Below are 13,891 nucleotides of genomic sequence, written 5' to 3' on the forward strand. Positions count from 1 at the left end.
AAGGTCTAAAAGAAGAAAAAGAATAATTAAGATGATCATGAAAATAAGCCTCCACCAAATAAATAAATGTACAATTTAAAGTTAGTGTAATCTAATATTCTTGTGTGGTTCAGAAGAATTCTCTGTATTACAGATGAGATGAATCAAAATATTATTTTCTAAGAAGGTAATAATCTTTCCAAATCTTTTTAATGTAAAAGAAATGATAATAATAAATAAAAAAAATAGAAAAAGAAAGTTAAAATCGTATGAAGTCACTTTTACGTCAAATCCCATGTGTAGCTTTCAATCTGAAACCAACCAATAGGTTCATCAGGGGCACATTGAAATGAAAAACAAAATCAATATAAAAAAAGAATATTACAAGAAGTAAAGGTTGAAACTTCAAACTTTATAGTTTATGGACGATGGAATATATATATGAGGCCTTTCATGGGTCTTTAAATACTCTTAAATGATGTCGAGAGAGGAGCAACGATGGGTTTTTTTTTGTGAAATGTGAATCTTTAAGCTAAAGGAAAAAAGAAAAAAACGATTGAAAACAGAACAAAGCACAAATCCAGAGAAAAAGATAAAAAAAGGTGGATAGAGTCCACTACTGCTCTACTGGGTACTCCGGTCATACCCAAAAAGCAAGCAAATTTTTGGATTTTTTGGCTTTTTAGCATTAAATTCATCAAATCATTTTCAAAGGTTTCCCTGAGCATTTATTCCTGCTTTGATTGTGTAATAATTCCCTAAGATCTGCAAATTCAAGCCACAAAGCTTTGTTGAGTCACAGCTTTCTGAAAAAGTGCACTCTCTCGCCGTGTGTGTATTGAGAACAGAGGTTAAGGCATGGAGGTTGGTCAGATGCAGAGAACGTGGGTTGAATATACAAAATCCTTGTTTAGGGAGGTAAGTAAAATACAGGAAATGTAAATCCCCCCTCGTTCTTGTTTCCTTTTTTTCTCGTGTTTTAGTTTCTTCATTTTCTTCATCTTTTTGCGTTTTAGTTTTTTTTTTTTTTTTTTCTTAATTGATGTTTATTTTTGTTTGTTTCTGTTTTTCTTCTTTGGGTGGTCCTTTTTTTCTCGTGTTTTAGTTTCTTCATTTTCTTCATCTTTTTGCGTTTTAGTTTTTTTTTTTTTTTTCTTAATTGATGTTTATTTTTGTTTGTTTCTGTTTTTCTTCTTTGGGTGGATGAAGGGGTTTCTGGATGGTCAGTTTACACAGCTTCAGCTACTGCAAGATGAGAGCAACGCAGATTTTGTTGTGGAAGTTGTGTCTCTTTTCTTTGAAGATTCTGAAAGGCTTCTTAATGATCTCACCAGGGCTATGTAAGGATCCCCTCCAAACTTTCTCTTCTGAAATTGCTTTATTGTGGTTAGTCATTTGAGGCTTCCTTTGGTTATGGTTACTTCTTGCTAGCTAAATGTATTGCTTTGTTTTCTTTGGATTTTCCTTTAAATTTCTTTTGTAGAGATCAGCAAAGTGTAGACTTCAAAAGGATTGATGCTCATGTGCACCAGTTGAAGGGTAGCAGCTCCAGGTACTATCTTGGCTTTTTTAAGCCTAAAATTATTTTACCTTGCATTTTCTTTTAGCTTTCTTGTGGAGCCATTGCTTCTTGCATTATTCTTGTATTACTACTGTTTCGCCTAAAACCATATTGGGCTGGATCGTTGAAGCACCGAGTATGTACCCACTTTTGAAAATCAAGAAACTGCGAAAAAAAAGAACAAACAACTTTAGGATATCCAGATCTGAGAGAAAAACTTAGATATAGAGGTTAAATTGTTCATTTTCCCATTCGTTCATTTCTTTGTGTTAAACAGCATAGGTGCACAGAGAGTTAAAAATGCCTGCATTGCTTTTCGCAATTTCTGTGAGGAGCAGAACATTGAAGCGTGAGTAATTCTTTTTACCTGTTCACTTTTTTTTTTTATTTCGTTTTATATATTTCCAATATGAATTTTCTTTGTAGAAATTAATTAAGAAGTTACTCGATGCCTGGATTGCATTTGCAGGTGCCTGAAATGTCTGCAGCAAGTAAAGCAAGAGTATTATCTTGTGAAAAACAAGCTTGAAGCTCTAATCAGGGTAAGCAGACATCTGTTTATATATATATATATATAGATATATATATATATATATATTATGCATTCAAAATTTATTTAAGAAATCTACTTTTCAAGTCTATATTTTATTTTTGTTTCTTAAAATTTAAAAATATAATTGTTGATTGCAGCTGGAGCAACAAATTGTGGCAGCTGGTGGGTCAATTCCAATGGAAGAGTTGAGTTTTTAGGGTTATCACGTAAAACTGGAAGAAGGATTATTGTAGAGAGACTTTTTTTTTCTTTTTCTTCTCTCACAGTGTTTAATGAATGGGGTTTGTGCTTTGTATGAGTTTTATGAAGATATTGAGTCTCATCTCATCTACTGCCACTTCTCATTATGATCTTCAATGATCAAGAGGACTTTTGCTGTTCTTGTTTCTATTCTATTCATTTCCTTTTTCTCACCTTTTCTTCTTCTTCTTCTTATTATTATTATTTTATACTAACCATTTCATATACTTTTACTGGAGAAATTTTCTCTCTGCTGTTTTCATCAGTAGTTTTGAAGAGATTTATAGCCAGCCTTTAAGGGCATCAAACAAACTGTGCAAACTGTGCACTTGCTTAGTTTTTATTACTAAGCATATTGAAAACTATCAAAGTTGAAAACTTTTGTTGAATAGGATGAATTCCGCAGCTATAGCAGTTATATACGGATACAACAAATTATTCAGCTTCTTCGATGCTTACAAAATTAGAAAAGAAACAGAGTAAGACAATCTATCAAGTCTGTTAAATAAATACATTGGACAGCCAATACATCTATAAATGTAGGGTCCAAAGGAAAAATGAATCAAATGGGAAAGATTTGATTCTTTATGGTCAATTAGAATCTGTCCGGGCTGTCTTTCTGTCTGCTGCTGAAAATTTGTATATATCGTGGAAAAAAAATATATTTTGTGATATCTCTCGTTATGTTTACTTCTTATAATCTCTCCCAGGGAAAAGGCCAAATATTTTTGTCTTTTCAAATGAATCCCTGTTTCTGTTTGGTGGCTGGGAAAATAAAGCTAGAGAGAGAGTTTTCTTGACAGCTCAACCAACAATAATGTAAATCCATGTCAAATACATAAAGTGAGAGGAGAATATTAGGAATAAAGAAACAACCTTTGCAAGTGTTATTTACCCATCAAGTTAGTCTAAACAAATCTAATAAGCATCTTTGACTGAGGAAACTTTAGTGAATTGTTAATGATGTCTGATTAAGAAATCTGCAGTTGTAGTTTCTTTTTTTAGCTTTTTTGGTACTGTAATAAAAAGAAAATAGTGGTTTATAGAAATTGGCTTAAAAAAAAGTTCAAGCTTCAATCATTTTACTTTACCAACTATGTCTAGATGAATTTTTCTTGTCTTGCATACATAATGTTCATAGGTTTTCTAACTTGATCTGTAGAATTACAAAGGATTTAGCTAACAAAAAGAAAAAAAAAAAGAACTAATTGTACTTTTTTCATGTTTTCTAAGTTAATATTTTTTCTTTCATTGAACAAAATACAACACAAAGCGATACTTTTCTACATGAAATATCAATCAATCTATTGAAAGTTTCTAAGATAAGTGTATCAGCATACAAAAGAAACTTCTATACTCTTACAAAGAGAAGAAATAATATCCTGTTGTCAAAGAATATTATAGTCCAGAGCACTAAGAAGTATACTGTTCAGTTTAATTTTCAGAATTTGGTTTTTTGCTCCAAATCATTCTCTGCTCATTAAAACTTCCTATAACAGCAGATTGCTTCTTAGTTCCCAGTTGACTTGCAAAAAGATCATAATATGCTGCAGGATCTACAGATTGTAGTACTTTGACCAGTTTTCCTTGTTTTTCATCAACCACAATTTGTCCATCTTTGGATTCAACACCTTGAGCAAGAACTTTAATGGGCTTGATTTGCAAGAATCGGTTCAAGGACGTCGAATCACCAGGCAAGACTAGTGCACCAAGGATTTCTCCCAAGAATGTATCCTGCAGAACAATATAATTCAGTAATAGCAACTAAAGAAGCAGGGACTAGTTATCTGGTTAGAATGTTTACCATGTGACGGTATCTGTGATGAACTTGTTGCAGGCGGTAAAGCCTTGACAGCAAGCGGCGGGCAAACAATGCCTCTCGTGTTCTGTTTGCTTTACGTAGGCTTTTCAGCATCCTGGAGAATGAACTTACTTTGCGTTGCGCGTTGAGTGGGATGAGAGTAATGTCAATAGATGACTCAAATACTGTCTTTGCAGCCAAAGGGTCAAGATACATGTTCATTTCTGCATATTCATTAGAATGTACTGTCAAGACATTTCCTTTGTCCAAATTACTATTCCTAATGTGTCCTCCTACAACATACACTTCCTGCAATGAAATTTATAACTAGTTTAATATGTTAATAGAAGATATAGCTCCCTTTCAAATATGAATTGACAGGTTCACTTACCTGAATCACAGAACTTGCATTATTGTTTGATAGAATAATCTTTGCTAAATTAGTCAATGGCCCATTGGTCAATATGGTGATCTTAGATCCTGGTTCCAATGTTTTCACTGTGGAATCCCATATTTCAAGTGCTAGAGGCTGTCTTAGTTCAGGATGATCCGTGTTGCGAGGAGCTCCAAATTTTACTGAGTTTTCTGCAGTATACCTTTTCAAGAAAAATAAAATCTGTTAAGGCAGAAAATAGAATATCACTAATAGCATCTACAGCAATAGTAGAAGAGTCTGCACCTCCTGGGGCTTCTAGGCAGATTGCGGGCAAGGCCATAGAGAGTGTCTGAATCCAAAAAACCACCACTCCCATGTGGAATGACCTTAACATACTTGCAGTCTCCAACAGCAGAGAAAATAGGATCAGATTGGTTCAATGCAAATACATCTCCTAGACCAACAGGAATGTCGTCGCGGCCCATCATATGCAGCAAATCATAAACCACATCTATAGTTGCAGCATTTGCCCAGCCAGTTGGACTTACAATGATAGCCTAGAGGAAAATAGCAACAGAATGCAAATTTAGAGAATTAACTATTCTGATATGATATTTGCTTTGCAGCTAACAAGACTAAATTGTTACCTTGAGATTGATCACTTCTACAGGTAATTTAAGGAGGTAAAAGAGAGACAGAAAGTCTCCAGCACTCATATCCATGTCAAAGACAACAGGTTTACCTAGTCTTTTCTTTCCAAAGTGTGGTTTGTAAAGGACTTCTTTGTAATAAGGAAATTGTGTGGTGAAATTGAACCTCCCAGTTTGTTGAGGGTGATTTAGAACCTGCATGCAAAGTATTATCAGTTCTGAACCATCTAAAAAATATCCTAACATGAACTAATAAACATTCAAATAGTAACTTACATCCAAGAAACTCTTGAAATATGCTCTGTCAAGTTCACTACTTTTGTTTGGATTAGTTTTTGCTCTTGTAGCAACTAGAACTCGTATCCCTTGTGAACCTGCTACCTCTTTTGTATAGCCATCCTGTCCCCGTTAAAACTATAAACTTTTAAAGAATGAGCTTTCAAATAAACCGAGAAAGAACAAAATGGGGAAATGAGTTCACCTGGCATCTTCCCTTCCCATTCTGCATGATGCAGAATGGATCTCTAAGGCGTGTTTGGACATGTCCGCTATGCACTCCACCTTTCTTCAGATTAAATTTTGGAACTTTTCGGCCATCAAAAAATGGATTTGAACCATCATATAGACCATAAGGTTCATTTGAAGTAACTACTGTAATGTTCATGTATTCCATTTCTGCAAATTCATTTTCTCCATTTTGGTTATGCGAATTGCGAATGCTAGAAACTGCTACTCCGGATGTAAATGAATCCCACATGAAATAACTCTGCAAGACATTCACCAAGTTATTGGTCTTTTACAAAAAGAAATAAAAATGGAAAAAAGAACATTTTTAAAAGAAAATACCGTATAGAATTGGTCATCAAACCAGGTATCACGAGCCATTTTCAGAGATTGGAAGCAGTATTGTGCTTCATATGTATTTTGACTCTTCTCAAATGTCTTAAAGAAATCTTCATTTATAGGAATTGTATTTGTCGCATCAATGGGCACCAGGGTGACGGGTATTCCAGAATGTATCACCTGAAATAAATGCATAGTTGTCTTACCATCTATAATTGTTAAGAACTTAACAGTGACAAGGATCATAGTTTCATAAAGACTTGTTTCTTATTCTTTTGCTTGCCTGATATGCAGCGAAAGGATCTCCAAATATATTGAACTCAGCATAAGGATTACTATTATAGTCTGTGAACAGATTGCCACGGTCACCGCACTGTCTTGGCTGGCAAGAAGAACTTGCATTCTGTGGACAGCAACCTGTGGGGTTACGTGACCTCACGCCACCTCCCATTACATAAATGTGCTCAACATTATTCTTTAGGTGTGGATTTTTCATAAGAAAAATGCCAAAATTTGTATGAGCTCCTATTATGAAGACAGTAATAGGACCTGCAGATATTTTGTCTTCAAGCACTTGCTGTGCAGTTGGTTGTCGAAGAGGAGAATATTTCCTGCGGCCCTGGTTTATTAGAAGAATCTATGAGCTCCATACAAGTGTAAGACTTGATCATTGATTAAACATAATGTTTATAAGTTTGGTACCTGAGGCAGGAAAGCTTTCCTTATGCCATAGTTGGAATCAATATCTAATCTTCCTCCAGGTCCTATGGGAATAGCTTGTCTGTATCTACAGCCTCCTGCTGTTGAATTTCCCTAATTAATGTGCAAACTTAAACATTAGTTATATGTTACTAATTAAGCATAAAACTTCAGCAAAAATGGGATTAGGCCTTTTGCTTCACCTGCTCAATTATAGGAAGATATCCACCAACATTCGGGAGTATAGTACCATCTTCTAGTATTCCACCTTCACCTCCCACTCCAACAGGAATATCGTCGCGCCCCATCATGTAAAGAATGTCATAAATTTGATTCACAGCATGCCCTGCATCAGTCCATGCATTTGCATTGATTGTGATTGCCTGTCAAAATCTCTCTGGTAAGCAGTTAGTGGATATAAATCCTTAAAAGACACGAGAATTTCTGATATTGGTAAGCACACTGCGCTGTAATATCTTCTGACAGAAGAAAAGTTCAGAGCTAAGTTGTAGATGCATACTATTAACAAGAGAATGGGAATATTAAAGTCTTTGAGTAAGTCCACTCAGAGACTTAACAAGTTCCTCAAACTAAAATTTGAAATGATCATGTCAGGAATAGCTTGCAAGAATTCAATCACGATCAAACATATTCAAATTTGAACTATTTTAGCTGGGGCAAGCAAAAAAAGATAAAGCTGCAAATCATTTCTCACAACATGTATCATCAACGACCAAAAGCTGAAACTTCTAAAAATTATACATATCAGAAAAGCATAAAGACTGACCTCCAACTCAAACTCTGACCTGTTAAGCTTCAAAATATACAAAAGAGCAAAGAAATCATCGGTATCGACATCTGTATCTAAAAGAATCCTATGTGGTATACCCTCCACCACAGTGTACAAATTAGCAGCAGCAAGTCCTGTGATAAACACCCAGAAAATCTTCTGCAGTAACATTTTTTTTTCTTTTCCAATCAAAACCCTCAACAGTTTCTTTCCTTTAAACCTGCAAAAACATCAGCAATTCCAAACTGTTACATCCAAACCATCTCTGAAGGCAATTATGATTTAAACGAAAAATAAAAATCAAGTATTATAGTAAGGAAGAGCTTCACATGTGAAGAAGCAGTTAAAAGAGTGATTATGACGAGTAAAAAGTAAGAAGAGACAATGGAGATGTAATTATATGTTCATTACCAGTGGTAGAATAGATTCTTGAACTTTGATATCTCAAAAGAAAAAGTATCATTATCTTATAGCAAAGAAAATGATTTCAATTTGAAAAGTCATGAATGTTCAATATTGTTATGTCACTCATTGTATTCCATGTGAGGTCACTGCTAATTTTATTACTGTCTCAACTTTGCTTTTGTTTTCTGAGTAACTTCCAATAGAGAATTAATGCAGAATCCAAGTTTTTGACAATTCAATGGCTTCAGAATCGATCAAATTAGTGGATATGCTAAAAATAAGGCTGGCTGTTAGACTAGTTGATATTAATTTTATCAGTAAAGTCAAAATTGCATTCAAAAAATTGTTTCAAGTCGCCAAATTGAGTCAACTCTCATTAATACAAGATCCAATTCAATCCAACCAAAATAAAAACAAAGAGAACAAATAAATATGAAACTACTTACGTGTGAGAAGGGGTTTGCATGTGGACATGTTTTTGTGGATCCAAAGATTGGAATTTGACCATTTTTTATTTTTTTTTACGTAACTTTTATGGGGACATGTACTGTATTTGTACAGCTCTCAGTTGTATATTTTTTTTATTATTGGACAAATATATCTACAGTCTGAGATCAACCCACGACTAGAACTTTGTGATCCTAAAATACTAGACTATAAATATTACGTACAGTGGAAATTCTTCGCTCAGTCTATTATTGGTGTTATGTTGCATTATTTATATTATATTCGAGATAGCTACAACGTTAACGAGTGAATCTCAAGTTTGCTTATCGATTTAGTTTAATAAACAAATTAAATTTGAACTCAATTTTTTAAATTGAATTAATTTTGAATTGTGTTTAAATTTAGTATAATTTATTTTTACGATATTATAAGGTAAATATGAACATTTTAAAAATATATTTCTTATGAAAAGTATAATTTTAAATGTAAAAATCTCTGGGTCAAATATATTTTTAGGAAAAGAAAAAAAAAAAAAAAAGAAAGAGTATTGAGAGATCTATTGAGGTTAGGTGTAAGGTGTTAATCAGAATGTGATGAATATGCATTTATTTATTTAGGGTTCTTTAAATGATGATTTAAGGAGAAGACTCACAAAAGAGTGAGACAAAGAAATTACCTTATGTGACATGTCGTCGGCAAACAACCTTTTACGTTACATACATAAGATTCAAATCCTCAAAAGCTGCTGCCTAATTTTCTTTGGCTAGATATATGTCAAATGTCAATACTGCACAGCTGCCACGTTTTATTACTGGACACGTATTGATATCTGATTTGACAAAAGGTTTTGTCTTCTTGGGTCCCATCCCATCACACCTCGAGGATTCTAACACACTGATTGGCCATCTCTCTAATCTTTGTTCCCCTTTATAAGAAAAACCCCTTGTGTGCGTTCCTACGTATGTCATTTTGTAATGCTCTTCCCACGTGGATTGTGCCTTCTGTTTACAGTTTTGGCGGTTAGATCCTACCCATCTTTTGACTCGTGCGTGTTTTTTTTCACTAAAATGCTAGTTATTAGATTTTATTTTCGGCCAAATTTTATTGGTAAGGTCAATAATTTAAAACTTAGAATTATCACTAAAATTTTTTTACTTAAATACTATAATTGATACAAACATAAAAATAAATATAAATATATAAATTTGATTAATCAAATTGTATGATAAATTGAATTTTCATTGAAATGGTAAATTTATTTTTGGCTAGCGGGTTTAATTTTCGATTAAGCAAGTTGAATTTTTTTCATGACCTATAATAATGTTAGCTTAATAGTTTTATCCAATTAATTAGTGTCATCAAAGGAAGGTCCACCATATGCTAAGTACTTGGTTTCCAAGCAATTGACAATAATATAGTGGGTTGAGATTAGACCTTTTCATTAAAAAATAAATTCTTTTTCTACGGTGGAATATGAAACGTGAAGGATTATATGTTTATTGGATAAGTAAGAATGCTTAAGAGGGATCAAAGGCAAAGCAGAAAGGGCTCCAAAATTTTGTATTAATGTTCTTTTTAGTGTGTGAACTTAAAAGAAAGGTACCTCCCTTTCCACCACTAATCCAAATTGCCTATTTTGGTCAAATCCTACCTTTTCCTTAATAATGGAGTTATCAGTATTGAGGACATGCGGATTCTTTGTTTAGGAATTTCAATTTCTATGCTTCTACTCATAGACTTCAATTAATAGTAAAATCTATTCCATTTGAAATATTAAATTCGATATAAAGTGATAGATATATTAATTAATTTTCACGTTTCAAAAGGTTTTTACACAAAAAAAAAAAAAAAAGGAAATCCCTAAAACTCAAAGTAGAATTCAGACTTGTGTTTATTATGGTCCATGAAGAAAAATGAACAATGATGGGATATCATTATAATTATGATGATTGACAATTTTTTTATTTCTATAGGTAATGTATATCATTGTTGACCATAGACCTATGCCCAACCTTACCAATTCAACAAGGATTAATGCTAAGTCTGCCTTGAGAATGACTTTTTTGTTGCCTTCTTCGATTCGATATATTGCATTTATAGTTAAAGGTCAGTCCAATCATGCGTGAACTTTCTTTAGCATAATGGAAAAACTATGAAGTGAAGGTAGTAATTTGGAGGTTGGTCCCCTGCAATAATAATCATGGCTATATATATAGTTTTGTTTAATCAAAGGAAAATCAAATGCTCCTTCCTTTGAGTAGGTTGAAAGAAAGAGGATATATATGTATATATTAAACCAACCAAATATTGCCCTTTAGAGTCACTTTAAATCACGCAATGATTGCTTGTTTAAGCACAAAGTTAGGTAATAGATTCAATGAACAGAAGTTGCATATTTAGCATTCTAAACTTATTAGTCTAGCCACACAATTTACAAATTGAAGCCCAAAATGAAATGAAAATCTGCGATTCACTTCACGTTATTTTCAAACCAAACGTTAGTATTAGACATATGTACATAAACTGGAGCCCTCACACCACACCTAGCAAATTAATATGTTCTCATCTCATGGGCCAATACTGATGATGTGACAATAAAGTAAGCTTGAATGCATCGATTTTCTGTCGTGTCACAAGCTGGTTAAAAGAAAAATGCCCCCCCAGCTCCTCAGGTTGTGCTGAGGCAATGTAATAGAGTGGAGATAAATTTGTTGTCAGCATCCTAGTTTCTAGAGGATCCATCGTTCTGTGGGTTACTGTACAGAATAATAGTTAAGGAGGTGATAGGAAAATGAATCAGTGATTGCCTCATTATTTATGGATAAGATACTTGTCCTCTGAAAACAAACAAAAACCTAGATGATTTTAATTCAGACTTCTACAGCTGATGTTAAAAAGAGATTTTAGACATTAAGGTCTAAGATTCCAAAAATAACATAATCATCAAGTTCTCGAAGCAGGGGGAGTTGACCCATGAGAGACTTCTCAATTGGGTGCATATTCCCTGCTTGGGTGCAAATTCCCCCGAAACACTACAGTGCAGGATCATAGACCTCTCCCTATAAGGCTATAAATAAACATCCATAAGCCATAGACTCCAATAAAAACTATCAGAAACATTTCCAGACTTTGATTGAATTGGGCTTTGATCGAGGCCTATATTTCCCAATTTATTTAAACTAGGGGCTTTTGATTTTGTGAAAATTTCTTTAAGCTGTATGGCAATTCTAACTGCAGAAAACTTGAACCTATTAGCACATCAAACTAGCTAAGTAATATTTCAACATGCTCGACATATTTGAACTTCATTCTTTCAATAAACTATAATAACAAATTGATTTTTCCATTCACAACTCACAAGCTATCTAATAGGCCTAAACCAATAAACACTTAACAAGCATATATTCACTCTAGAATGATATGCAAACTCTGACACTGAGTCATCTACTTCGGGCATAAAGAGTAACATGGACCAGCAACTGCATCAGGCACTGAAATGAAGGTGAAAAGGAAAGAAAGCACATGCATGGCTCAACTGTCTGAAGATACCACAATATTACACATTTTGCTAGGGAGAAAAACTTGAATTAATTGATAACTCATGACAATACTCAACTTGAATTAATTAATTAATAACTCAACTGTCTTTGGTAACTAGTGTAGATATTTTAGTAACAACTTAATAACATCCTCCTAGAACATGATTTAGCCTATCTTCTATGACTCTGAAATTTCAAATAACACCTCATCTGGACAAATCCATAGAACTAACATTGAATCTTTTCATATGAAAGTCAACTTAACACCATCGAGATAGTAAATCATAAAGGGCCAAGGAGGTTGAATGACTTAAGCCTCACAGGCTGAGAAAATAATTGGTGCCAAAAAAATCCAGCCTTCTTTCTATAATCGGTAGGATGAATTACGGCAATATTCATTATTATAATGCTCAATAAACATCCGAATATCATGAATGTAATGGAACAAGCCACTCAGGAATATTGTAAACCAATAACCTATGAACCTGCACTTTTTGATAAGAGAAAGAAAATAAAAAATAAAAAAAGCAGTGTACAGCTTGTAAAATCTTATTAAAAAACAGGTTTTAAACCTTCCTTCCATCCAACAAAAAAAAGAAAGTTATGGGCAATGCTCATATGAAAGCAAAAGCCATCTCTCTGCATGCTACCTTGTTGGTATCATGAATCAACTCGAACATAATCAGTTTGTAATCACATGAAGAAATTTGGTAACATTGTAGCATCCTTTCTTTGTTTGAGCTTTGCTCATAATCTAAGCTACCAAACATTAATTTCTCAACAAATCCCAAGTTGTGCACTCAAAATTTTCTTCAATCATTATATATTTGTCATTAGCACCCAGAATTATAATAAGCAATCCCAGTTAAGGCTTAAGCTATACACTACAGATCTAAAAAGGAGCCATCTACCATGGACCCCAACCCAATTTAACTGAAAAAACAAAAATGGAAATGCAACAAGTGAAGTGCAATAGGTTACTATCTTACAATTCCGAGAAATATCAACAAACACAAAAATTCTTAATACTAAGAAATTCACTACTATAATAATAAAATCTTCAATCATTATTACAGCAGATAAACAGAAGAATAGATCCACTCATATAATCATAGTACAATAATAAAAAAAACAATTAATTTAAAAAAAAAAAGAAAATAAGTGATTGTAAATATAGTAATAACCTTAGAAAAGTAGCCTTCGGTTTACCGCTTTCCTGTCTTCACGAACTCCAGAATCGGATTCATCGTGGAACCAACCCACCGACTTCTGCGCTTCATAAACAATCTGAGAAATGCCTGTACACAAACACATCAAACGGGTTTAGATTCAGAAATCTCAATATATATGGTGTAATTATTAGAGATAGTTAGAGAAAGAAGAAAACCTTGTTGAACGGTGCGTTTGTTTTCGCGGACCTCTTGAATGGTAGCGGAGATTTTCCAGTACAGAGGACGACCAACGTAAAAGAGGACCATTATCACCAGAACCGCAATTAAAATTCGAAACGTGATCCTTGCAGTTGGCGAAGCCATTTTTTTGGCTGTATCTCTGTGTATGTGTAATGTGTGGGATTTGGAACAAGTATACTGTAAAGTGTAAACTACAGGTCGCAAAATTAGATATCAAGGATTCAAGAGGACCAGAAAATAAATATATCTTTTTGGTATACAATATCTCATACGACGCCGTTACTTCTTCTAGTACCGTATTTTGCAATTTTCCTTTCATGGAACGACATGTCGTATTCTTTGGCTTGCAAGAATTCTAACTATTGACGCTGTCCGCCTCGTTAATTTCGTTCGTCGCTGACGTTGGATGACAGTTCGTTTCCTAACTGCCAGGAATTGGAGATTTTGGTTTTACTATATCTAACGCCGTCCGTGTTTCTCGCTGTCGTCGAACTACAAGAATCGACACGTAGGACGGCAGTGCAGGTCCAGGGCGTATATATTATATTACATTGTCTTATCTGTCGTTTTGCTCATGATGGTGAAACTAACCCATC

At 33.9% G+C, this 13,891-nt stretch overlaps 3 protein-coding genes across 6 annotated transcripts; 1 reads left to right on the top strand and 2 right to left on the bottom strand.

Annotated features, from left to right (window-relative positions):
* The first annotated feature begins 377 nt into the window (after positions 1 to 377).
* LOC105631860 (histidine-containing phosphotransfer protein 1) lies at positions 378 to 2,506 on the top strand. Its single transcript, XM_012214060.4, has 6 exons — positions 378 to 897; positions 1,189 to 1,319; positions 1,463 to 1,531; positions 1,818 to 1,889; positions 2,010 to 2,082; positions 2,231 to 2,506. The coding sequence occupies exons 1-6, from the start codon at positions 838 to 840 to the stop codon at positions 2,288 to 2,290; spliced, it is 465 nt and encodes a 154-aa protein (XP_012069450.1). The 5' UTR covers positions 378 to 837; the 3' UTR covers positions 2,291 to 2,506.
* A 1,120-nt stretch (positions 2,507 to 3,626) lies between these two features.
* On the bottom strand, positions 3,627 to 8,276 carry LOC105631858 (nucleoside hydrolase 3). 4 transcript variants are annotated; one of them, XM_012214058.4, is made up of 13 exons: positions 7,904 to 8,276; positions 7,490 to 7,712; positions 6,906 to 7,085; positions 6,706 to 6,816; positions 6,287 to 6,622; positions 6,007 to 6,183; positions 5,642 to 5,926; positions 5,437 to 5,559; positions 5,158 to 5,355; positions 4,814 to 5,067; positions 4,526 to 4,730; positions 4,138 to 4,443; positions 3,627 to 4,067 (listed from the first exon to the last, which is right to left on the bottom strand). In XM_012214058.4, exons 2-13 carry the CDS (start codon positions 7,661 to 7,663, stop codon positions 3,768 to 3,770), a joined length of 2,649 nt encoding a protein of 882 aa, XP_012069448.1. In that variant the 5' UTR covers positions 7,664 to 7,712; positions 7,904 to 8,276; the 3' UTR covers positions 3,627 to 3,767. The 4 variants fall into 4 exon arrangements, with proteins under 4 accessions (XP_012069448.1, XP_020534245.1, XP_089580663.1 ...); XM_020678586.3 differs by having other exon boundaries at positions 7,822 to 7,906; XM_089724537.1 differs by lacking the exon at positions 7,904 to 8,276 and having other exon boundaries at positions 7,490 to 7,791.
* A 4,626-nt stretch (positions 8,277 to 12,902) lies between these two features.
* Positions 12,903 to 13,485, bottom strand: LOC105631857 (Low-density receptor-like protein). The gene is made up of 2 exons (XM_012214057.4): positions 13,271 to 13,485; positions 12,903 to 13,181 (listed from the first exon to the last, which is right to left on the bottom strand). Exons 1-2 carry the CDS (start codon positions 13,416 to 13,418, stop codon positions 13,069 to 13,071), a joined length of 261 nt encoding a protein of 86 aa, XP_012069447.1. The 5' UTR covers positions 13,419 to 13,485; the 3' UTR covers positions 12,903 to 13,068.
* Between the last annotated feature and the right edge of the window lie 406 nt (positions 13,486 to 13,891).

The sequence above is a fragment of the Jatropha curcas genome, chromosome 7 (genome assembly GCF_041381405.1).
Source record: "Jatropha curcas cultivar XTBG-Jc1 chromosome 7, XTBG_Jcur_1.0, whole genome shotgun sequence".
NCBI lineage: Eukaryota > Viridiplantae > Streptophyta > Magnoliopsida > Malpighiales > Euphorbiaceae > Jatropha > Jatropha curcas.